Genomic DNA, 25,002 nt, shown 5'->3' with positions numbered 1-25,002 from the left:
TACATGCTGCGTGGCAAAGTCATGGTCTCCCTGGAATCCAAAACACAAATAAGAAACTAGTGTAACTCCCTGTAAGTTTAGCATAGTATGGTTTCTGCTTCCCTTCCTCTCCACTGGAGGGCTTCATGCAAAGTCTAACAATACACAATCGTGTGAATTCTTACCTTGAAAATTAATCTACAATCTTATCAATACATGAAACAATCGATCTCATAGTTACCAAATCTTGATAGCCATCTGTCAAAAATTCACGCTTGGTTTGGTCTTCCCCCTCTAACTGCTGATACAGAACCGCAAACTTCTCAATCATGGTATCATAAACTACTCGAGGCCTCTCCCATGTGACAAGAAGGCTGGTATAATTCTCTGGGTCAGCTTGAACGTTTTCTGGTTCTGAACTACAAACTTCAGAGAGGAAAAAAAAGTACTGTTATTAATACAACTGTCAGCCTCTAGGATTTTAACAAGTAAAACTTATTCTATGAAAATTTTTGTTGTATTTTATTTCAATAGAAGATAAAAAGTTACATTTTCCCACTGGGGAGCTTTTGTTTATGCCATTGCCTGTATCTGAAATACTTCTTCCTTCCCTCCTGTCTCTATCTGTTCAAGTCCTACCTTCCCAATTCAGGAAAGGTCTTGGTCAAATGCTGTCTCCTCTGTTACACACGCTGTGATCTCTGCTGAAGCGATCAGCGTCAGTTTCACTTGCCTGTCTTGTTTTATCACTATTAATGCATTAATTGCATGTTCTTGTATTATTTTTTTCTGAACGAGTCTTAACTTCTCTAGTAGATTATAAACATAAGGACTACAGCTTTTTATTTCCATATTGCCCAGAACATTGTCTTGAATATATATGGCATATGAATTCATTTTTAGAAATAAAGAACAAAAGATATCTTCAAATTTACGGTGTTTTTATTTCTCTTGTTTGGTACCTGAAAAACATGTTTAGCTCAGGACGAGGAGAATTCAATTATAGAAGACAGTCTATCTCAGTATTTTTCAGACCTGCTGACAAAAAATCCCACTTTGGCATCTTAAATAGATTAAGCAATTAATTTCAGGGAATTAGAAGATCTGTTTGTCTCATCTGAAAAAATCCTTGAAAATAGTTCAGGGACGTCTTCAAATGAATTCAAGCCCATGCTGGGAATCATGCCAAAAATTTACTCCCATCAGAAAGAGTCCTATGATACTTTCTGAGATACATTCATAATGAGATAGTTTGGACTAATTGCGAGAATAAAAATTATAAAATTATATGATATTCTGCTAATGAAGCAAAGTAATAAGTACAATTTCTTCATAGGTCAGATAGATTTGCAAAAGAGGGCAAGAGAAAGGTCTCTAAGGCTAAAGATTAATTAACATGCTCACAGAAGCCAGGCTTTGCTTTCAGGGGACACTTGAAGTTACAAAGCCACTGGCTGAGAACATATAGTTGACTCAGGGGAATCAGTCGTCACTGCTACAAAAAGTATTTCAAGGACTCTATGAAAATATGGCTTAACAGCATCAGAATGTGACCAAAAAGCCTTTTGTCTATAGTAGTCTGCAGTTTATCTTATGAACACAGGAGGGCACCCAAAACTAACAACTGGTCTCATAAATTGAAACAAATTTTACATACAGTATTTAGTATTAGCAATTTGAGCACATTTATGCTATGCTAGCAATCGTATATGAATGATTCAGAAAAATATAACTATATATACTTTACATAAAGAAATGCATCTACAACTTTATATGAATTAGAGAGACACTTTCACTGTAAAAACTATGATGTTATTTTTGTTTATTGAGAATGTAAAATAAGGTTTTCCTTTGGGAACAAGAGGCAATTCTTTCATTGTCAAAAACATGAATTCAGAATAAGAAAATGTATTCTAATTTAGGTCTAGACTTCGTCATCGTTACTCTATCTAGTGACACTTCTGTTAGTGTCCACCAGATGGCAGAAGACTATCAAATCATCTTAAAAGCGAGCTACTCAATATGCACTGTCATTGGAGGAACAGGCTTGTCTCGGCTTTGCTTCTTAATTCCCAAGTCCATTTTTAGGAGGTTGAAAGCAATTCTGAACAATATCACTTGTAGATTCTGTCCTCCAAAAATCAATCCCACTTTTTAGAGAGTCGGAATGTTTTAAAGTGAACTATTCTCTTCCCCAAAGATGAAACTATCTTAAAATGCATTAAAGTTTTATGCATGTCCACAAAGCATAAAAATCTCGAGAAAAATATAAATTATTAGCTGCACAATACCCAAAGCACTACTATTTAAATAGTACAAACTACTTTGGTAGGATGTCTATGTTTATCTTGCCTTTATAGTAGAAATCAGCAGATACTTCAAATCTTAAGAATCAGCATTAATATAAAGTAGGACTCTAAAAAGAAAGTTGCATTTCCTTGCCATCAGGTTTTCATTCCTTTTCTTTCTTCTTTATAAATCTGTAGGAGTTTACTGGTAATTTGTTTAATAGTTTATACTTAAATTTTAATTATAAGTTTATTTTAAAAACACTCCTATTGTTTATTCATAATCAATAACAGTAATACACTATAAAGCCGAAGCTAAATTTTATGTTTTAGATGTTGAAATACAGGGATTTTATGGAAAAAAGATATAATACTTTAGAGTATATTCAAGAGAACAGCCTGCACTTCTGTATGTAGTCTGTGATCTTGCCAAATCATCACCTTTCTATAAAGGTAGGATTGGATCTTTTAAATAACAACCTAGTTAATTCCATATACACTACTTGGTATCCACACATAAAGCTGGGTGGCCATGAAATAAGTTATTAATTTGCGCTAAATTTTTCAGGTTTTCCTTATATTACTTATTGAAATTGGTTGAATTATGCTATTGGAAGGACATATACTCTATAAAGCACATTAACTGGATTGAAAGTCAAGAAGGGTTTTCTAGATCAACATATACAAACCACCAAGTGATATAATAAAAATATTAACAGTGCTCGCTTCCACTGCACATATACTAAAGTTGGAATGATACAGAGAAGATTAGCATGGCCCCTGGACAAAGATGACATGCAAATTTGTGAAGCAGTCCATATTTTTAAAAATAAAAATAATATAATAAAAATAAAATAAAAAATAGTAAAAAAATATAATTTCCTTGATTATGGGGAGTTCAGAACTGTGCTGAGGTCCCATTTCCTTCTTCAGGACTGACTCACACATCCCACTTCCTTTCCACAAGCTACATATGATCTAGGTCATAGTTCATGATTCTTTAAGGAACGCTGGCCAAGAAGGAGAATCTGGTTCCAGCAAGCCCTTGGCTAGGAGCCAGCCTCTGACAAACCTGGGTTCATGTCAAGTCACGTGGAATACAAGTAAGAGCTTCAGTACAAATGCAAAGGACCCTCACATCTAAAGAAGGAGAACGTAGTCTCCTTTAACAGGGAGCAATAAACGTTCTTACTTAAAAACTTATTTTTAACATTCAAATCTCATTCACTTGGTCCCAGGCACTCTTGACATACAAATAAGATGGTGCTGTCCCTGCCTTTAGGAAGCTCATTCCTATGATAGCCTCTGATCCTTCAACTTACTAAGCTATGAAATATAATGGGTCCATTTACAGAGGAATGCAAAATCAACTTGTAAAAAAATCTGCCATTTAGCCCAAAGCGGGTTGTGCTTTTCAAAATTACATGTTTTTCCCACTAAAAGTTGTAAGAGCTTCACAAACTTTCAGCCGACACCAAGTCATTTATCTTCTCATTACTTCGGTGAATTTACACCAAAGTGAATCCGTCATACGTAGGCATGCACGACTTGCAGAGCAAGTACCAACAGATGAATAAGCAAAGCATTGAGTGTCACGAAGAAAAAGAAAAAAAGGTGGAAAGAGAAAAGAAAAAATAAATGAAGGAGAAGTACAAATGAGGAGAACATGATGACTCCGCGCTGCGACAAGTCTCTCAGCTCATCGTGAAAGCTGATGCAGATGGCCAAGGGGAGATACGAGTCCCCTTCTGCCTTTGCTGTTCTTTGTGCACACCCTGGAAGAAGGGCAGGTGCCCTGAGGCGAAGGTCCAGTCTTAGCTCCATGGATTATGAGTAAAAATGTCTTTTCACCATGAAAAAGACACTGAGGTGAAAAGACAAGAGTGGTAACTCTTCGGGAGTAGCAAAGAAAAATAGCCTAATTACCTAAGATGTCACTAGGTTTTATCCAGTTATTTCCCACTGACTTCAAGTTTGGTATTTAGCACAGCCCATGACAAAAGTACTTTGTGAATGCACACTGATAAAGCCACCACATCCTTGTTTGAGGTTTATGAGCCTCACTTAAAAGCTACTGAGAGGGGCCAGCCTCATGGCATAGTGGTTAAGTCCAGCATGCTTCACTTTGGTGGCCCAGGTTCACAGGTTTGGATCCCAGGTGTGGACCTACACCACTTGTCAAGCTATGCTGTGGCAGCGACGCACATACAAAACAGAGAGAGGAAGACTGGCACAGATGTTAGCTCAGAGCTAATCTTCCTCAAGAAAAAAAAGAGGAAGATCAGCAATAGATGTTAGCTCAGAGGAAATCTTCCTCACCAAAAAAGAAAAAAAAAACCGAGATAGGTACTTTGACAACTACTGTGAGAGGAGCTTGAAGATTTACAGACTCAGAAAACAACCAATATTGAGGTTGTGAGTTCCCCAGAGGGAGCAGCAGATCTTAACAAAACTCAACATTGCCACAAATGTTAAAAATAATAACTAGAAATGATCTCATTGTTTTGTGGTTCTTAATGATTACATCATTCATTTTAGATAAACAGTCAAAACAAATCTCAAATTCTACCTAATTCAGTCAATCTTCTCTAGGGACACACAGTAACTCTGTCAACCATTCAACTTGTAATATATAATCTCCTAAGAAGTAAACAATCTTCATGTCACTTTTCTGTATACAGTTAAAGCATAGTGTGAACGTACCTGTCACCTCAATGAATGCTATTGACAACTACAGACCTTCAAGGAGGTGAGTCTACTGATGTATAATTCATCATGACATTTTTTAGGAAATTACAGAAAATTTCTCATAGCTCAAGTACAACATTAAGCTATAAAGACACCCCTTTCATGCTTCCCTGCCTTGAGACATTCTATATTTTACTGTTTTTTAAAAAGTTTGCATTAAAAATATTAAAATGCTAGCAAATGAGATTTGAAGTGTGTTTATAATTCTATACAACAAACAAAGCCTTAAACGTGGAAATCTTGAATAATACCCCATACTTGTTGGGATAGCTTGCCTCTCTCTCTCTCTCCCCCCTCCCTCTCTCCATATATACATGGATATATACAATATAATACATAATGATAATATAATAATAAGATAATATACACACACACTCTCTCACACACATTACAACGATAGTAGCTATAACTCTGGAGCACACTATGTTCAAGGAACTGTACTGCTTTGAAAACTTTAGCTCATTTAAACCTCACTATAACCCTACAAGCTGACCATTTTTTCTATTTCTTTTTGAGGAAGATTAGCCCTGAGCTAACAATCTTTTTTTTTGCTGAGGAAGATTGGCCCTGAGCTAACATCTGTGCCTATCTTCCTCTATTTTATATGTGAGACGCCTGCCACAGCACAGCTTGATGAATGGTGCGTAGGTCTGTGCCTGGGATCAGAACCAGCAAACCCCAGGCCACCAAAACGGAGCACTGAACTTAACTGCTGTGCCACCAGGCCGGCCCCAAGGTGACCATTTTTAACTTTCATTTTATAGGTGAAGAAACTGAGGCTTAGAGAAAGTAAGTAACTTGAGAATTTTTATGTACCTAATAAGTATTAGTGCTGGGGCTTGAAACCAAAAGTCTATTGGACTTTAAACCCCAAGCTTTTTTCTGCTGCGCTTCAAGAGGCCCCTGCTTCCTAGTGGGAGAGGCTTGCTGTGGGATCAGGGGGCGGGGGAAAGCATCTGGGGCTTGAAGCCATGGGATAAAGCTGAACTTCACCTACTGGACACTCAAGCTATGTTTGTATTGTTCACATGTATTTCTCACTATCGCAGAGATGGCTTTTACTAACTTCTTCAAGGTAAGATGGTTCTATTAAATTCTGTGATTCTAGAAGAGCCAGTGTCCATTCCATGATGCCCAAAAGACCTGCCTGCCTAATAAACGGCAGCTCTACATAAAAATGCAAAAATGGAGGATTGAGGATCTGCTAAAATATGTGTTCATTCACAAACATTTATTGAGTTCCTGCTATGAATGCAAAATGAATAAGATTTAGTCTCTCCCCTCAAGGAGCATACATGGATATATAGATATCACATAGTTTTTGCAATGTATTCAGTAAAATGTATTTTCCTACAATGCATTTCTTGAGAGGAGAATTCTGACAATTTTCATGCCACCTCTTACTTCTCTCTGGGTCAAAATGAGAAGTTAGATATTTATAAAAGCAAAATATATAAGCATAAACTGAATGTCCAAAACTGAGGAATTGGTTCAATAAAATCATTATGACTATTCAATAGAATACTACATAAAATTAAGAATGGTGTTTTAAAGATCTATTTATATCAGTGAGTAAAACAAAATCAATAAACAGATATAGGTGAGTGGAGTCTCATTTTTGTGAGCTATAATAATATATCTTTAATTTAAGAGAAAGGTCTGGAAGGACATTCACCCAAATCCTCATAGTGGTTATTTCTAAGTGGTGACATTATAGGGGATTTTTATTTTCTTTTGTGTGCTTATCTGTATTTTCTACTTTTTATAATCATGTAATAAAAACTTATTTTCAGATTAAATTTAATAAAGATTAAATCCTGAACATAAATTCAATTCTCATTCTCAAATTCAGTTCAAGAAAGTAGAAAGGAGACAGTGTGTTGTAGAGGCAGGAGTTATGTTCCCTTATAAACATAAAGCCAAGTGGAGTGAGCTTTGGAAGGCTTTAGAATCAGGAAGATCTGGTTCAAACACTGACTCCAGCCCTTTATAGTTCTGTGAACTTGGGCAAGCCACTTAATAGCAGCATCCTACAATGTAAAATGAGGAAAATGAGGCCAATTTATAAGAGTGATGCGAGATTTAAATCAGATATTGTATGGTTCGATGCCTGGTTGAAAACACTGGCTCACACAATACATGGTTGCTATGACTGTTGTTATTACCTTCAGCCTTCATCACTTAACTGTGAAAACAACAATGTTCTACATTAAACAGTTTTATTCTAAAACCAATGGGGAGCCACTGAAGGGTTTTAATAAAATAAAACTGATGAAAGCCCATGTCAAAAAAGAATTTTATTTATTTAATTTGTTATTTGGACATCTCGATTTTAGAAAAGGAGATGGTTAAATCTGTTCCTGTTTTCTAATCAATTGTCTATTATTTACCAGACAGGATGTTTTAGTATTTAGGATGGCTGGTAGAAATATAATTAAATTTCCTCACTTTGGGGCAATTTAATTTGAAACTTAATGTCACATTAAATGCAGCCATTCATCATTGTTGTCTTGTGCTCTATTTTCTGCTGTTGCTGCTAAAGGATCAACAATTCTCACAAATATCACATTAAAACAATAGAACTATGCTCTTTTAAGGCCTAATCTTCAAAAGCAGATGATTATTAAATTAATATTATACACGGCCAAAAATTCATTGCAGGGCTGAGATCAAAGAAGACCATGTACTTGGAAGGGTTTTAAGTCCCCAAAGCAAAGGCCACTTCAACTATTTCTTTCATGAACCAGGACACCCTCAGTGTTAACTGAAAAGGACAAGTCAGTAGATGCAACTGATTGTGTCCTCTGACACTGACAAAGCTTCTGACTGCTGAGTCAGCTTCAAAAGACACGGAGGGCACTCCAGGGACTTTCCCCCTGCGTTTCTCCATCGCCTGGGCCTGACAAGGACAAACGCCTTTTCCCCCAAAGAAAGAAGCCGGGGAAAAGACCTTTTCAATTCATTAATAATTCAGTGCCTTTGGTTTCAATGCCTACTAAGTGGTAGCTCTTGTCTGGGAGCTGCCAACACAAAGACACACACTTTAAAACCCAAATCATGAGTCAAGACTTGGCTCCATGTACTAAACCAATGTCACCTCAATAAAAATAAATAAATAAACAAAATTTAAAAAAAAAAAGAACTGCAAAAGCAAAGGAATCAAAGGAAGGATTTTTCTGTCTACTTCTACTGCCATCTTTTCAAATGACTATGGGACTTGCAAAAAAGAAAAAAGATCTGACAAGTAAAGAGTATACCGATGGGGGCAAATAAAAAAAGAAGACAATACCAAATATTAGAGCCAGAAATAAAATGTGGTTCTCTCATGGAGGTTTCTGATCGCCTCAACCAGAAGCTCTGAACACCTTGGCCCCTTGTTCGTTCTTCTCTTATAGCTCTCAGCACAGGCAGATGCCATAAAGTTGGAGGTGTGTATGTAGCTTTGCCATCTATTACTTTGTGTTTTAGAAAATCACTTTCCTTACTGAATCTCAGTGTTTCTCATCTGCAAAATGGGGTTATTCATGTGGCGAAGAAAAGATATTTTTAATTGCCATTTTATAAACGTGGTAACAAATTCAGAGAAGTTAAATAGCTTACCTAAAGCTACAAAGCTAACAATCAAAATATTTTTAGAAATCTAAGTCTTGGATATTTTCCATTATACCACAATTACCTCCTACAACGCTGAATCTGTGAGGTTTGTAGGAAAATTCTATTTCAATACGTACCTGCTTCATGAATCTCCTCCTTTCCAGTATATGAAGAGAACACCTGCCTAGAGAACTTGTACTGTTGTTCTCGAAAATTATTTTGTAAGTAGTCCATCAGCATGACATAACCAGACTGTTGCATTGTAAGAACTTCACAGAAAACAGCCAACTGTAAAGAAGATAATTTAACATATCATTTAACATATTTGCTTCAAAAGCATCAGCAAATGCTTTAAAACAGGTATTCTGTACTAAAGCTTAGAAAATGATACTTTTTAAATTGCTTTAAATGACTTCATTTGTTTGAATTTCCAAGATTACCTGGCTTTCAGAGATGCTCACTGTATCTTTAAAAACAATCCAGTCAACGGTGTCCGTGCAGGGAGGAGATGTCAATGAGCCATTGTAAGTGTAATATTTGTCAGTTGAGTTTGGCAGAAGGTTCAGCAATATGAACGGATCTAAAGCAGCCTGTTTCCCTACAAAGTAATAACATACATCTCAGCTGGAATCCCAACACTGGAACTCAGCTTTTCAAAGCTTCTACGAAACAGAGACATACGCTTGGTTGTGTATTTAATCAGAACTGAAATTTTAGGAAAATTTTAGATATACTTCAAAAATGGTGATAAAACTGGCATATTCCAAACATTCTTTTTTTTTTTAAAGATTTTATTTTTTTCCTTTTTTCTCCCCAAAGTCCCCTGGTACATAGTTGTATGTTCTTCGTTGTGGGTCCTTCTAGTTGTGGCATGTGGGATGCTGCCTCAGCGTGGTTTGACGAGCAGTGCCATGTCCGCGCCCAGGATTCGAACCAACGAAACACTGGGCCACCTGCAGCGGAGCGCATGAACTTAACCACTCGGCTACGGGGCCAGCCCCCTATTCCAAACATTCTTATGTATATTAGGTTAGATGTTTTATCTTTACACCAGCAAGACTCTGGAAAGATTATATTACATACAGAAAATATTCAGAAATCATATGACCGTCGCAATAGAGTAAAAGCATTTGATAAGAATCAATACCAGTTCATGGAAAACAAAAACAAAACCTTATTTTGATGATTATTTTCAAAAGCCAACATCATATTTAAAGATGACTTGTTGAAAGCTTTTCCCCTAGAGATAAAGAATGAGACAAGAATGTCCTGCTGTCACCATTTCTATTTAACACTGAACTGGAGGACCAGGCCAGTGCAACAAAGTAAGAAAAAGAAAACAAAAGTCACAAAGATTGGATAGGAAGGAATGATACCATCATAATTTGCAAACAATATGATTGTGCATGTAAAATATTGAAAAATAATTTACAGACTTTTAGAATTAACGAATGCATTTGGCAAAGTCACTGCACACAAGATCAATATACAAAAATTAATTATATTTCTATGTACCAGTATCAAACAATAGAAACTGAAATTAAAAACCATGTAACTTATAATAGTAATAAAATATCAAATACAAGTGATTCTAACAAGTGAAGTATAAAATATCTCTATTGAAAGTTACAGAACTTTCTTGAGGGAATTAGATAAAATCTTAAAATGCTGGGAAATACTTTGTTCGCGGGTAGGAAGATTCATTATTGTGAAGGTGTTGATTTTCCCCCAAATTGATTTATGGAGTCAATGAAATTTTAATCAAAATCCCACAAGGGCTTTCTGTGTGTGTGTGTGTGTTTACTGAAATGTTGATCTTAAAATTTAAATGGAAATGCAAAGAAAAGTTAAGACAATCTTGAACAATCACAAGGTTATTGGAGAACTTTCACTCTAAGATAAGAAGACCTATTATATAAAGCTATAGAAATCATGATAGTGAGATATTTTAGCAAAGATAGGCAAAGAGATCAATGGAAGAGAATAGAGAGCCCTGAACCACACACACACGGTCATTTGACTTATGACAGAAAAAATTACTGTGTAGTTAGAATGGACAGCCTTTTCAATAAACAGTGCTGTATCAACTTATGGAAAAACGTTCATCTTGATTCCCTACTTGATACAGTGAAGTTAATCTTGATTCTCTACACCATAATCACAAATCAGCTCTAAATAGATTGTGGATCTAAATGTGAACAGAATGATAAAGCTTTTAGAGGGGAACACAGAAAATTATTTTCATAACCTTATGGTAGGTTAAGATTTCTGAAATGGCACACAATGGATTTTAGTCCATGATAATCAAGATCTATTCATCAATAGTCACTATTAAGAGAGTAAAAAGCAAGACAAAGAGTGGAAAATATATTCCAGATAATATATATGTTATTACTATAACATGTATTATATAATATATATTATACTAAATATTCCAGATAGTATATATACACACAAAATTATATATTGATTTATTGTTGCTATATATACAAGTATATATAACTTGTATCTAGAATAGAGAATTCTGACAGAAAATTAGTAGAGCTTTCCTGAATGGTCCATCTAGCCTTAGAACCCTGAAACAATCCAATTATATCTGTTTCCTTGGATAGTCTCATTTTTATTTTTGCATCTTTCCAATAGCACTTACTAATAGCACTGCCTTGGTCATTTAGCATTTTGTGTACCAGCCCTCACTCATATAGGCAGCAATCTACTTACCAGGGAGAGCTGTGTCTAACTCATTTTCCCGTCCTCAACGACCCAGCCGTGGACATGTCCTCTGCTCCATCTAGTAGATTTAGGTCATTAAGATATAGTCCCTGAAGCCAATCTAATCTAGTCTAAGTGAGGTGGCACAACGTAAACCAGTAGTTTCACCCCTTATTTGAATCATCTGGGGAGCTTTCAAAAAAATACCAACATCCCAGACCCCACTGTAGAACACTTTAACTCAGATCTCTAGTGGTGGGGCCTGGATACCTGCATTTTTAAAAAAGTGTTCCCAGGTGATTCAAACATGGAGCCAGGGTTGAAAACCCCAAGAAGAGTGAAGCCTGTACAAGCTTTGAGTCTTTTTGAGCCCCACTGTGCTCATTATAAAATGAAATGACTGGACTAGATGATCTCAACCGTCTAGTCCAGCTCCAAACTCTATGAGGACTGGACATACCCAGAAAGGCTCAAAGAAAAACATGAGATTAAAAGTTAGATTATCGCGAATGCTATTTTTCCACAATACAAAAACTTTTAAAGGAAGTAGGAAGGCTGTTAATAATTAAAGTTGTAGATAACTGCTTCCAGTCTGAATATAAGACTGAATCTTAGAAGTAAAAACCTATTGACTAAATTGATAGTGTTGTGTAGACACAACCTAAATCTAGTTTTAATTGATTAGAAAACTCAAGTTATATTTGGATTAATGGATTAATTAGTAACTTCTAAAAGTACATCTTCCTCTCATCTTATGTCAAGATGAAATTGTTAGAATTCAGACTCAAAGTGTTCAGAAACTGAGAAAAATATTTATTTTTAATATGTGAATATTTTTCATTTTCAGATTTATGTTTTTAATATCTGAAAATTTTGATTAAATAAGCTTCTTCTTAATCATCAATGGACTACAACTGTTTCTTTTTCTGCTGAAGACAAATTTATCTTACAAATGTTCTGTGGGAATGTGGAGCATACTAATTAAGTAAGGAGCCAGAAATGGACTCACTGCTAAATTAAGGGGGAAATGATACCAAGAGAGCTACAGGCCAGAAAAGGAAAAACAGAGGTGAGACTTGAGCAGGTATGGTGAAATAGAGAATTTTCTTGAAATTGGAAAAAAAAAATTAAAGCGGGGAAAAGTTAAGAAAGGAGAGAACTAGAAGAAAGTTTTTGATTTCTCCTACCCTTACCCAATATGGAAGCCACACTTCCTGCCTCTGAACTTCAGCAGCACCTATCTAGTCTCTCATGGACGTGTCAACTATTTTGGCCCCTTTTTTGTCTGTTAGGTACATACATGTGTTAAGTTTCTGTCTGATATCACAAGACTTTTCTATTATAGCAGTGCTTTTCAATTACACCATCATCTTATGAGAAAATTGGATTAAGTTGGTTTTTCGTAGCTTGCAAACACCATGTGCTTCATTTGAATAACCTATTGTTAACACAAGAGAGAATCACACCTGAGCCAACACTACTCTGTGACCCGTCATTCATTCGTTTAATTACTATCCATTTGAATATACACTGGTGATTAAACAATCAGTCAGATCTCTCTTCTGTAAGAGGTTGATAGTAGGAGAACTAACAGTTCTCTTTCCGTGGGCTCTGCTTGGGGAATATTAATGTACTATCTTTGTATCACTGCAACATCACCCTCTCTCACCACTCCATGGATAGGACAACGCCTAACACAGAGCAGGTACGGCAGAAGGAAGGGAAGGGAAGAGAAATTGGTCTGTCTCCTGGAGAGAAATATTTTAAAAGGAGCAACCAGGCAACGATGATGTAACAAGATAGACTTTATGATCTGGATGATGGTTGAAAAGTGTCGTTTTTTGGATAACTCACATTATATGGAGAATATGGAGCAGTTTTTGGGAGTTTAGCTGCGGTTCCAGAGTTAGTGTTTAAAGACAAGCGCTGCCTTTAACGCTCTAGGTTCCTAGCAGCAGGGGCAGGGGGCCAATAGTGGGAAGACTTAAGTTCACTGTGCACGGGGAGATTTTCTAGACTTTGAAATAGGACTAGATTTAACCTAAGAACTCTCAAAATGGAAACGTTTAACTTTAGGAGTACTTAACTTATTTAGTTTGGTCAGACCATATCTAACAATCATTCAAATCAAATTGACACAGCTCCTGTGTTCTGAAACACATAACTCACATAAATCTCTGCAGTATAGTGGAACAGACCTTGTGGACAGGCCAGGATGTAAAGCCTGGCTCTACCATCTACCAGCTGAACGGCTTTAAGTCTCCTTGCTTAGTTTATTGAAATATTAAGTATCCAGTGGGTGAGTTGATAGGCGTGGAAGATTTTATTTTTTGGCAAAAGAGGCGGGAAGACGTTAGTGCACCAGCAGCAGGGTAGAGAGACAGAAGATAGCGAGGGTAAAGGAGGGCAAACCAGCATGTGTTCTCAGCCAGACGAACAGTCTGTAAATTCTGCTTCTGAATTAAGAGCCAGGAGACAGACAGGATAAAGCTGTTATGGAATCCATATTCTCAGGGAGGGTATTATACGGCAGCAGTGGCTCTGAGGAGGTGCCTCCCTCAATGGCTTGCAGACAGTACATATGAAAAAGTAAACTTTAGTCAAAGAAAATGAGCAAATTGTTTCTTAAACTCATATAAGCACCCTCCCAGAGACCCTCAGAAATAACTGAAGAGGCCTCAAGAGAAAGTGGCCAAAGTGCCAGAGTTATACAAGTCAGGACTGACAACCCAGTGTTAACACCACTCTTGTCCCCACAGGCTGGTGTAAGCTGTAGAAACAAGCAGAATTCACATTTGATCCAAGTTTAAGTGTAAGAATTCAAATTAGCTGCCTTCTTTCAGTCTGGATAGAATCCAATTTCTGACTAAATCAGGGAAAAATTAACTGTGGCTTATGACAGTCAATGTTGAATTTTGCAATCTAGGTGGATAAAGGGAGATAACAGCTACATCTTGCCTTTGACTGCACCTTTAAGAAAAAAATGAAAGCTGCATGGCAGGAGTTCACATATTCCTGACTTCTGGAAAGTTCGGTTAATTCAGGTCCTCACATGTAATTGACAAAGATGAATCAACACAGGCCAGGCTTCTGCTTTCAAGACAAGGATCTATATGAGTTGTATTTCTGATTTCAAATTTTGCAGCTTCCTGGAGAGGAATAATACTCATTTTATTGATAACTCAGGGCAGCATTAATACCCTGTGTGTGAGTACTTAATAAAAATAAAATAATAATAACAGGCTTGATGTCTTTTGCCAATGTTGTCAAAAGTATCTGCTGTGACAAATTACAGGATCCAGGAGATAGCACGCAGAACAATAGCAAAGCATACTGCATCTTGTCCTTTGTAAGCATTCACCTTCCAAAAATCTCATGCCCTCTTATCGGTAAAGCAAACGATTTATCAAGGAAACCAATGGGGAAAAAAATTTAACTTGAGTAAACAATTTTCTTTTCACTTTAAGATAAGATTTTTATAAAATTAACTGGCTAGAAATTAGAATCTTTAAGTGATGTACAAGGCAGAGACAGAATAAATACATTTTAAATGCATGATGTAATTAGATTATTTTCAAGAATAAAATTATAAAACTTCAACATCCTACTTACATTAACATTTTATGATTTTTATGCAACAAAAATTTCTGATAAATTGTTTTTTAGTGAGAAATGTATAAATTGTCAAGTGTAAGAAGTATGAGATATCTCCTCTTTAAAAATGTCTTCCTTTCCTCCTTTTGGAACAAGCGATTTTTGTATATTGTAAAAATTCATATGCATCCAAAGTGGAATCTTGAAAAAGAGATTTCTACAAGTAGCTTACCAAAACGACTAACACTCTCGACTCCATCAATAATTGCTCTGTAATCCAAATTTTCTTCTATTCCAACCTGTGAAAGAAGAAGGACATTCTAAAAATGGGACAAAATATTTGACTGACTGTTCAATAAAATGTAAAGATTAGTGAATTGCATTTTAAGTAGTCAAAAGTAATGTCCTCCAAATGCACACCTTTTTTTTACAGCAAGGTAAAAACAAATAAACAAAAACCAGATAACTCTTTTTCCACTAAGAAAAGTACAATTTAAAATGTTATGATTCACGGTTACTGCTATATCGCTATGATGCTTTGCATGTACAAATAAGCAAATCAGTGCACTCACAGAAGCTGGAAGAGACGGAAGCAATTAACGAATACCAGAGCCTCCTTTTAAACATACTAGCCAAGGGGTTGTTCTCTTTGAAAATGACCCCCAGCTATCATTCCACTTGTAAGCTCTTCTATTTGTTAAAAAAGTATGTTTTGATATTTCACATCAATATTTTATGTGATTAAAAAGTTAATGCTAAATCTATGTATAAGGATTACCTCAAATAAAATGGACAAAGCTCTTAACTTTCCTTTTCCTTTAACTGCTTCCTCAAAACTTGAAAACCGGTCTGCATCAAAACAGTAGATCTGCATCTATAAATAAAACAACGACAGTTTAATTACATATGAAGACTTCACAAAAGTCAGCAAAGAGACAATAATTTACCAATTTAATAAATTCTATTATAAAAATTCTATAAACCGTATAACTCTATAACAGTATATTTCAAGAGACTTTATCAATTACATGTACATACGATGACATTTACTATTACTGACCATCCTTCAGTGAGGAAGGAAAGACAAAGTTAGACACATCTAGAACAGAAATTAGCATTTTGTGATGACCAGGGGACAGTGAAGTAATGATTTACTGGAGCAATTAGCAAATGTAAAAATTATCACATGTTATTTTAACTATTTTTCTAGAATTCTTTCAAATATGGTTTCATTCTTTCCTGAACAGACATGCCTTTCTTGATGGTCTGAGTTACCATTTCTGGACATTATCATACTGTACTCTATTAATAGTGAAACTCTCAAGCACTTTCTGCTTCTACCTGAAAAATAGCAAGAGTTTTAAGTTATTTTAAGTTTCTTCTCTTGCTACAAGGCTATCCCTTGTTAATCTCTATTTCAGTCCATATACCTGTCTATAATGGCTTCTATTCTCACCTATAATCTAGTGTTCCTCATGTCATGGGCTTGGAAATCAGGCAACTCAGCTAGTTTAGAATATAATGAAGGGAAGAGCAGAAAGCCTCTGAGAAGATTCACGTGTGGTAGGTCTATGATCAGAGAAATAGCAGGTGTGAAGCAGAGGTTGGCAGTGGCTCCTGCCATTGGTTCTCACTAAAGTCTTTTCAGAGAGAGGATTTCTAAGCTGACCCCTGAAGGATGGGCAGCTTAAAAGCTGACAGATGAAAAGGCAGAAGAGATGAACATGTGTTCAAGTCAGAGGGACTGGCTCAGAAAAGGCTAGCAGGCAAGAAAATACGAGAAATGTGGGAAACTGAAAGTAGTTTGTTGTGATTTCAGCTGAGCATATGCGAGGGAGGAAGAGAGAGATGAAGCTGGAGGAGTAGGCAGGGCCACACCAGGAAGGACTGTGAGGCAGTCCCAGCAGCTTTCCCTTGAGGGCAAAGGAAAGTTGTTGATCATCTCAGCTCACAGGGGTGGGGAGGGAGCAAGGCTGGAGAGAGGGAGACCAGATTAGGGGCATTTAATAATCCAAGACAAGAGTGCTGTGAACTTTTTCTAACCTCCCATATCATTTAAGGGCAGAACTGAGAAGATTTGTTTATAGGATGTGGGAGATCAGGAAAAAAAAGAGCATCCTTGATGCCCCTTAGTTTCCTTGCTTGCACAATTACCTGGAGAAGGTTTTTTAAAAAAAACCACAGAGAGTGACATCAGGATCATGGTGGAGTGAGCTCTTCCCTTAGTCTCCCTCCCCTAAGAGACAATGAAAATGACATTCCTAAACCAATAGAGGACATTCACAGAACACAATAGACAACTGAGAGATCCACACAGCCGTACGTCTGAAGGTGGGGGTGCTGGACTCCCCCAGGAGGCAGTGGAGGGAGGTAAGCAGATCTCCTCTCCTTCCCAAGCAGGAGCAATCTAGAGTGCAGGACTCATGTGGCAGCCAGCATGTGACTGAGAGGAGAACGGGGAAAAGGTAGCCCTCTGTGGGAATGCTTGTGCTTTCAGAGTTGCCTCCCAGCCTGTGGGAACACTCCACACAGAGGCAGCTAAGCAATTGTGGGGGTATCCACACCAAGCTGAGCAGCCCAGATGGGCAGACAGTGACTGCAGAGAGGAAGAGCACATGATCACACACGAAGAAGAAAGTGCCCCTCCCCCCACCTTGGCACACCAGCTCAGCCAGTCACCCAGAGCAAGAGATCCTTGCCAGAGAGCCTGCACCTATGTGTGTAAAGCACCAGCAGCCAGTAGGCAAATGCAGATGGACTCTGTCAGCATGGCTTCCAATGGACAGGCACATCTTCCAGGGGTAGCAGCAGACTCAGGAAACAAAGCTCCTGCCCTCCCCTACTCTACCCAGTGGTGACAGGTGGAATCTGTGACCAGATACTACCGCTATGTGACCGCAAAAGTCCACCTCATCAAATAGCATAAGGAAGTATATTAACACTCCAGACCAGAAGGAAAATGACAAGTACCCAGAAATCAACCTGAAGTCACAGAAATTTACAATCTAAATGACAGAGAATTCAAGATAGTTATCATAAAGTTATCATAAAGAAACTCAATGAGTTACAAGAAAACTCAGAAAGACAGTTCAATGATCTCAGGAATAAAATTAATGAGCAGAGGGGCTTCCTCACAAAAAGATATTGAAATGATGAAAAAAAATCAGAGACGCTGGAGATGAAAAACGCAATGATTGAGATAAAGAAAAATCTGGAATCCTTAAAAAATAGAGCTGATATTATCAAGGAGAGAATTAATAATTCAGAGGACAAAAATATGGAAATGCTGCAGATGGAGAAGGAGAGAGAACTAAAACTAAAAAGAAATGAAGAAATTCTCTTAGAAATATCTGACAATTAGGAAATACAACACAAGGATTATAGGTATTTTAGAGGGAGAAAGGAGCAGAGAGCTTGTTCAAAGAAATAACAGCTGAGGACTTCCAAAACCTGGGGAGAGAGTTGCAATTACATGTAAATGAAGCTAATGGAACCCCTAATTACCTTCTCCAAGGCATACAATAGTAAACCTGTCAAACGTCAATGACAAAGAAAAAATATTAAGGGCAGCAAGGCCGAAGAAAATAACCTACAAACAAACCCCTATCAGGCTTTCAGTGGATTTCTCAACAGAAGCCTTACAGGCTAGAAGAAAGTGGAATGATATATTCAAAATTCTGAAAGACAAAAACTTTCAGCCAAGAATACTCAATCCAGTGAAATTAGCCTTCAGATATGATGGAGAAATACAAACTTTCCCAGATAAACAAAAGCTGAGGGAGTTCATCACCACAAGACACCCTTTACAAGAAATGATCAAGAAGGCCCTTATACCTGAAAAAAAAAAAAAAAAAAAGAAAGAAAGGGCTTACAAAGCCTTGAGCAAGGAGATAAACAGACAAAATCAAAAAATTGTGACTCTATCAGAACTGGTTAGCAAACACTTAATTATAACATTAAAGATAAAGGGAAGGAAAGCATCAAAAATAACTATAGTCACTTCATTTTAATCACAAACTCACCACATAAAATGGAATAAGCTTTGACAACAATAGCTTAGACAAGGAAGAAGAAAGAGATGGAACCTGCTTAGACTAAAGAAATAAGAGGCTAACAGAAAATGGACTATCTCATCTATGAGATCTTTTATACAAACCTAATGGCAACCACTAAACTAAAAATCAGAACAGAGGCAGAAATGATAAATAAAGAGAAAACTGAGAAAACCATCAGAGAAAACCACCAAACTGAACTGGCAGTTGGAAATACACAAGATGAGAAACAAGAGAAATACTGAACAACCAGAAAAGAAGTGATAAAATGGCAGTATTAAGCTCTTATACATCAATAATCCCTCTAAAAGTAAATGGATTGAATTCTCCAATCAAAAGCCACAGAGTGGCTGAATGGATTAAAAAACAAGACCTAACAATATGCTGCCTCCAGGAAACACATCTCAGCTCCAATGACAAACACAGCCTCAGAGTCAACGGATGGAAGACGATACTCTAAGCTAATGGCAAACAAAAGAAAGCAGGTGTTGCCATACTTATCAGACAGAGTAGAATTCAAGATTTAAAAAAAAGGCAATGAGAGACAAAGAAGGGTAGTATATAATGAAAAAATGGACACTCCACCAAGAGGACATAACATATAAATACATATGCACCTAACACAGGATCACCAAAGTACATAAAGCAACTATTAAGAGACTTAAATGGAGAAATTAATAGCAACACAATAATAGTAGGAGATCGCCACACCCCACTTACATCAATGGATAAATCATCTAGACAGAAAGTTAACAGGAAATAGTGGAACTAAACTAGAACAGATGGATTTAATAGATATATATAGAACACTCCATCCAAAATCAGCAGAATATCCATTCTTTTCAAGTGCACATGGAACACTCTCAAAGATAGACAAACGGTGGAAACAAGGCAAGCCTCAATAAATTTAAGAAGATTGAAATCATATCAAGCATCCTTTCCAACCACAATGCTATGAAACTAGAAATCAACTACAAGAAAAAAGCTGGGAAAGTGACAAATATGTGGAGACTAAACAACATGCTACTGGAACAACCAATGGATCAGTGAAGAAATTAAAGGAGAAACCAAAACAATATCTGGAGACAAATTAAAATGAAAATACTCTATACCAACTCATATGGGATGCAGCAAAAGTGATCCCAAGAGGGAAATTCATAGCAATACAGGCCCACCTTAACAAACAAGAAAAATCTCAAATAAGTAATCTTAAACCTCATCTAATAGAACTAGCAAAAGAAAAACAAACAAAGCCCAAAATCAGCAGGAGGGAAATAATAAAAATTAGAGCAGAAATAAGTGAAATAGCAACAACAACAACAAAAAAAACAAAACCCAGTAGAAAGGATCAATGAAACTAAGACCTGGTTCTTTGAGAAGATAAACAAAATTGACAAACCTTAGCCAGATTAACTAAGAAAAAAAGAGAGAAGTCTCAAATAAATAAAATTAGAAATGAGAGAGGAGAAATTACAATGAATACCACAGAAATAAAAAAGGATTATAAAAGAATACTATGAAAAACTATAGGCCAACAAATTGGACAATCTAGAAGAAACGGATAAATTCTTAGACTCATACAACCTCCCAAAATTGAATCAAGAAGAAATAGAGAATCTGAATAGACCAATCACAAGTAAAGAGATTGAAACAGTAATCAAAAACCTCCCACAGGGTCTGGCCCCGTGGTTGAGTGGTTAAGTTCGCGCGCTCCGCTGCAGGCGGCCCAGTGTTTCGTTGGTTCGAATCCTGGGCGCGGACATGGCACTGCTCATCAAACCACGCTGAGGCAGCATCCCACATGCCACAACTAGAAGGACCCACAACGAAGGCTACACAACTATGTACTGGGGGGCTTTGGGGAGAAAAAGGAAAAAAATAAAATCTTTAAAAAAAAAAAAAAAAAGAAAAAAAACCTCCCACAAAATAAAAGTCCAGGACCAGACGGTTTCTCTGGAGAGTTCCACCAAACATGCAAAGAAGATTTAGTACCTATCCTTCTCAAACTATCCCCCCAAATTGAAGAAGATGGAGCACTTCCTAACACATTTTACAAGGCCAACATCCCCCCGATCCCAAAGCCAGACAAGGACAACACAAAGAAGGAAAACTACAGCCAATATGGTTGTTGAATGTAGATGCAAAAATTCTCAACAAAATATTGGCAAACTGATTATAGCCATCAAGTGGGATTTATACCAGGGATGCAGGGATGGTTCAACATTCATAAATCAATCAATGTGGTACACCACATTAACAAAATGAGGAATAAAAATCACATGATCATCTCAATATACACAAAGAAAGTATTTGACAAGACCCAACATCAATTATGACAAAAACTCTCAATAACATGGGTATAGAAGGAAAGTACCCCAACATAATAAAGGCCATATATGACAAACCCACAGCCAACACCATACACAACTGGGAAAACCTGAAAGCCATCTCTCTGAGAACAGGAATAAGATAAGGGTGCCCACTCTTGATACTCTTATTCAACACAGTACGGGAGGTTTTGGCTAGAGCAATTAGGCAAGAAAATGAAATAAAAGGTATTCAAATTAGCAAGGAAGTGAAACTCTCACTGTTTGCAGACGACGTGAGTCTATATATAGAAAACCCTAAAGAACCCATTGGAAAACTATTAGAAATAATAACTACAGCAAAGTTTCAGGGTACAAAATCAACTTACAAAAATCAGTTGCATTTCTATACTCTAATAATGAACTAACAGAAAGAGAAATCAGCAATACAACCCCATTTACAATCGCAACAAAAAGAATAAAATATCTAGGAATAAATTTAACCAAGGAGGTGAAAAACCTATACAATGAAAACTATAAGAAATTACTGAAAGAAATAGATGATGACATAAAGAAATGATATTCCATGCACACGGATTGGAAGAATAAACATAGTTAAAATGTCCATACTACCTAAAGTAATCCACAGATTCAACGCAATCCCAATCAGAATCCCAATGACATTCTTCATGGAAACAGAACAAAGAATCCTACAATTCATACGGGGCAACAAAAGACCCTGGATAGCTAAAGTGATCCTAAGAAAAAGGAGCAAAGCTGAAGGCACCACAATCCCTGACTTCAAAATATACTATTATGGTAATCAAAGAAGCATGGTACTGGTACAAAAACAGACACACGGATCAATGGAACAGAATTGAAAGCCCAGAAATAAAACCACTCATCTACAGACAGCTAATCTTTGACAAGGAGCCAAGAACATACAATGGAGAAAAGAAAGTCTTTTCAATAAATGGTGCTGGAAAAACTGGACAGCCACATGCAAAAGAATGAAAGTAGGCCATTATCTTTTGCCATACACAAAAACTAACTCAAAATGGATCAAAGACTCGAAGGTAATACATGAAACCATAAAACTCCTAGAAGAAAATATAAGCAGTACACTCTTTGACATCGGTCTTAGCATCTTTTTGTCTACTCAGACAAGGGAAACAAAAGAAAAAATAAGCACATGGGACTTCATTAGACTAAAGAGCTTCTGCAAGGCAAAGGAAACCTAGAACAAAATGAAAAGACAACCCACCAACTGGGAGAAAATATTTGCAAATAATCTATCAAACAAGTGGTTAATCTGCAAAATATACAAAGAACTCACACAACTCAAAAACACAAAAACAAATACCCTGATCAAAAAACGGGCAGAGGATATGAACAGACATTTTTCCAAAGAAGATATCCAGACAGCCAATAGGCACATGAAAAGATGTTCAATATCACTAATCATTAGGGAAATGCAAATCAAAACTACAATGAGATATCACCTTATGCCTGGTAGAATGGCTATAATTACTAAGACAAAACAAGAAATGTTGGGAGAGGATGTGGATAAAAGCGAATCCTCATACATTGCTGGAGGGAATGCAAACTGGTGAAGCCACCATGGAAAACCATATGAAGATTTCTCAAAAAATTGAAAATAGAAATACCATATGACCCAGCTATCCCACTACTGGGCATTTATCCAAACAACTTGAAATCAACAATTCAAAGAGACTTATGCATCCCTAGGTTCTCTGCAGCATTACTGACAATAGCCAAGACATGGAAGCAACCCAAATGCCCATCAACTGATGAATGTATAAAGAAGATATGGTATACATATATACAATGAAATACTACTCAGCCCTAAAAAAAGACAAAATTGTCCCACTTGCAACAACATGAATGGACCTTGAGGGTATGATGTTAAGCGAAATAAGCCAGACAGAGAAAGACAAACACCACATAATTTCACTCATATGTGGAAGATAAACAAACACATGGACAAAGAGAACAGATTAGTGGTTACCAGAGGGGTGGGCATAAGGGGTATAGGGGCACATATATATGGTGACTAACAAATAGAACTGAAATTTCACAATGTTATAAACTATCATGATCTCAATAAAAACAAACACACAAATAATACCTCTGATAGATGGCTTGAGGGGCTTTTAAATAAGAAAAACATATGTGGTTTAGCACACAGATTCTGTACCACTTATTTTGCTGGCTGAGGGCTTTTGTAGTTGTTAGGGTTTTTCTTAATTTTCATCTTTGTTTTAAATAGGTAATATTGTGAGAGAGCTAAACCCTCAGAAGTGAGAATGCTACGTGTTTAGTGAGTTGACTTTCATTACTTTGACAAACCAAAGTTGATGTGTGCTTTTCTTTAAGGATATTTAATATATTAAAAAAATTAGAAGCTATAAATTTGAACATAATTGTCCACAGTAAAAAAACTTTTTAGTCCTTTAAGAGATAATTAGCTCAGTTTTATTTTTATTATCAGTAACGATTTTGGATTATAAAAATAATACAGTTTCATTATAGGTAATTTAGAAAATATGTGAATTTTAAAGAAGCTAAGTAAAGGCACCAATAATGCCATTACCCAGAGAAAATCACTGTTAATGTTTTCTTAGTTTCCCTCAATTATTTTTACAATAGTAGTAATTCATTCTCTCATTTAGTCCTCATAATAATTTTATAGGCAGGTACTGTGACTATTATGTCAATTTCACAGAAGATAAACAGAAGCTTAGGTAAATTAAATAGTTCATACAATGTCAAGTCAATATAGCCAATAACTAAACAGAGAAGCCAGTATTCAAACCTAGTCCATTTGACTCAGACTCTGTGCCCTCAGCCACTATTTAATTAGTTTTCATATTTTACAAAATCAGAATAATAATACTGTGTATACTATTTTATATTCTGCTTTTTAAAAGCATTAATATCTTATGATGAAGCTTTTTTGTGTAAATAAATCATTCAAAACATGATTTTTACACGATTTATAACATTCCATCATAACATATTTAATCATTTCCTTTTGTTTCAACTTTTTATTACTGTAAATAAATCTTTGCACATAATTTTTTTTTTTTTTAGGAAGATTAGCCCTGAGCTAACTGCTGCCAATCCTCCTCTTTTTGCTGAGGAAGACTAGCCCTGAGCTAACATCTGTGCCCATCTTCCTCTACTTTATGTGTGGGACGCCTACCACAGCATGGCTTTTGCCAAGCGGTGCCATGTCAGCACCCGGGATCTGAACCGGCGAACCCAGGGTCACTGAGAAGCGGAATGTGCAAACTTAACTGCAGCGCCACCAGGCCAGCCCCTGCACATAATTTTTTGAGCATGACTTTAATGATTTTTTAGACTAAATTGTTACAAATTGAAACGATGGGTATTGAGGATAAAACATTTAAAGTTCTTGATACAACAAGTAAACTGTTTCCCAGAAATTCTACCAATTTATACTCTTCAGACATGTATGAAAGTGTTGACTTCACCATATACTCATTATCTATTATATTTATTTTGCCAATTTTAAAGCCAAAAAATTTTCTGATTTTAATTTGCATTTCTTTGATCCTCTAGTATATTGGTGAAATTTCCCCTTTTTTTCCTTTGTTTTTCTTTTTTATGGAAAGAATTTTATCACTTATTCACTCATCAACATTTATGGATCCTCCATAACGGGACACTCTAGGTTACCAGGAA

General features: G+C 36.4%; 1 protein-coding gene and 1 non-coding gene across 3 annotated transcripts in view; one reads left to right on the top strand and one right to left on the bottom strand.

Moving 5' to 3' along the window:
• The window catches only part of PTPRZ1 (protein tyrosine phosphatase receptor type Z1), a 176,651-nt gene that overhangs the window by 56,880 nt on the left and 94,769 nt on the right, over positions 1-25,002 (bottom strand). For both annotated transcript variants that reach the window (XM_046669354.1, XM_046669355.1), the window contains exons 5-9: positions 15,694-15,789; positions 15,148-15,214; positions 9,050-9,207; positions 8,747-8,897; positions 221-405 (exon numbers count right to left, since the gene is read on the bottom strand). In XM_046669354.1, the coding sequence (XP_046525310.1) occupies positions 221-405; positions 8,747-8,897; positions 9,050-9,207; positions 15,148-15,214; positions 15,694-15,789 (657 nt within the window). The remainder of the gene's footprint in view (positions 1-220; positions 406-8,746; positions 8,898-9,049; positions 9,208-15,147; positions 15,215-15,693; positions 15,790-25,002) is intronic.
• LOC124244291 (U6 spliceosomal RNA) lies at positions 2,986-3,092 on the top strand. The gene has a single exon (XR_006889941.1). It is a non-coding gene; the product is annotated as a U6 spliceosomal RNA (small nuclear RNA).

This window comes from Equus quagga, chromosome 8, assembly GCF_021613505.1.
Source record: "Equus quagga isolate Etosha38 chromosome 8, UCLA_HA_Equagga_1.0, whole genome shotgun sequence".
In the NCBI taxonomy this organism is placed as follows: domain Eukaryota; kingdom Metazoa; phylum Chordata; class Mammalia; order Perissodactyla; family Equidae; genus Equus; species Equus quagga.
This window is presented reverse-complemented; position numbering and strand designations above follow the sequence as displayed.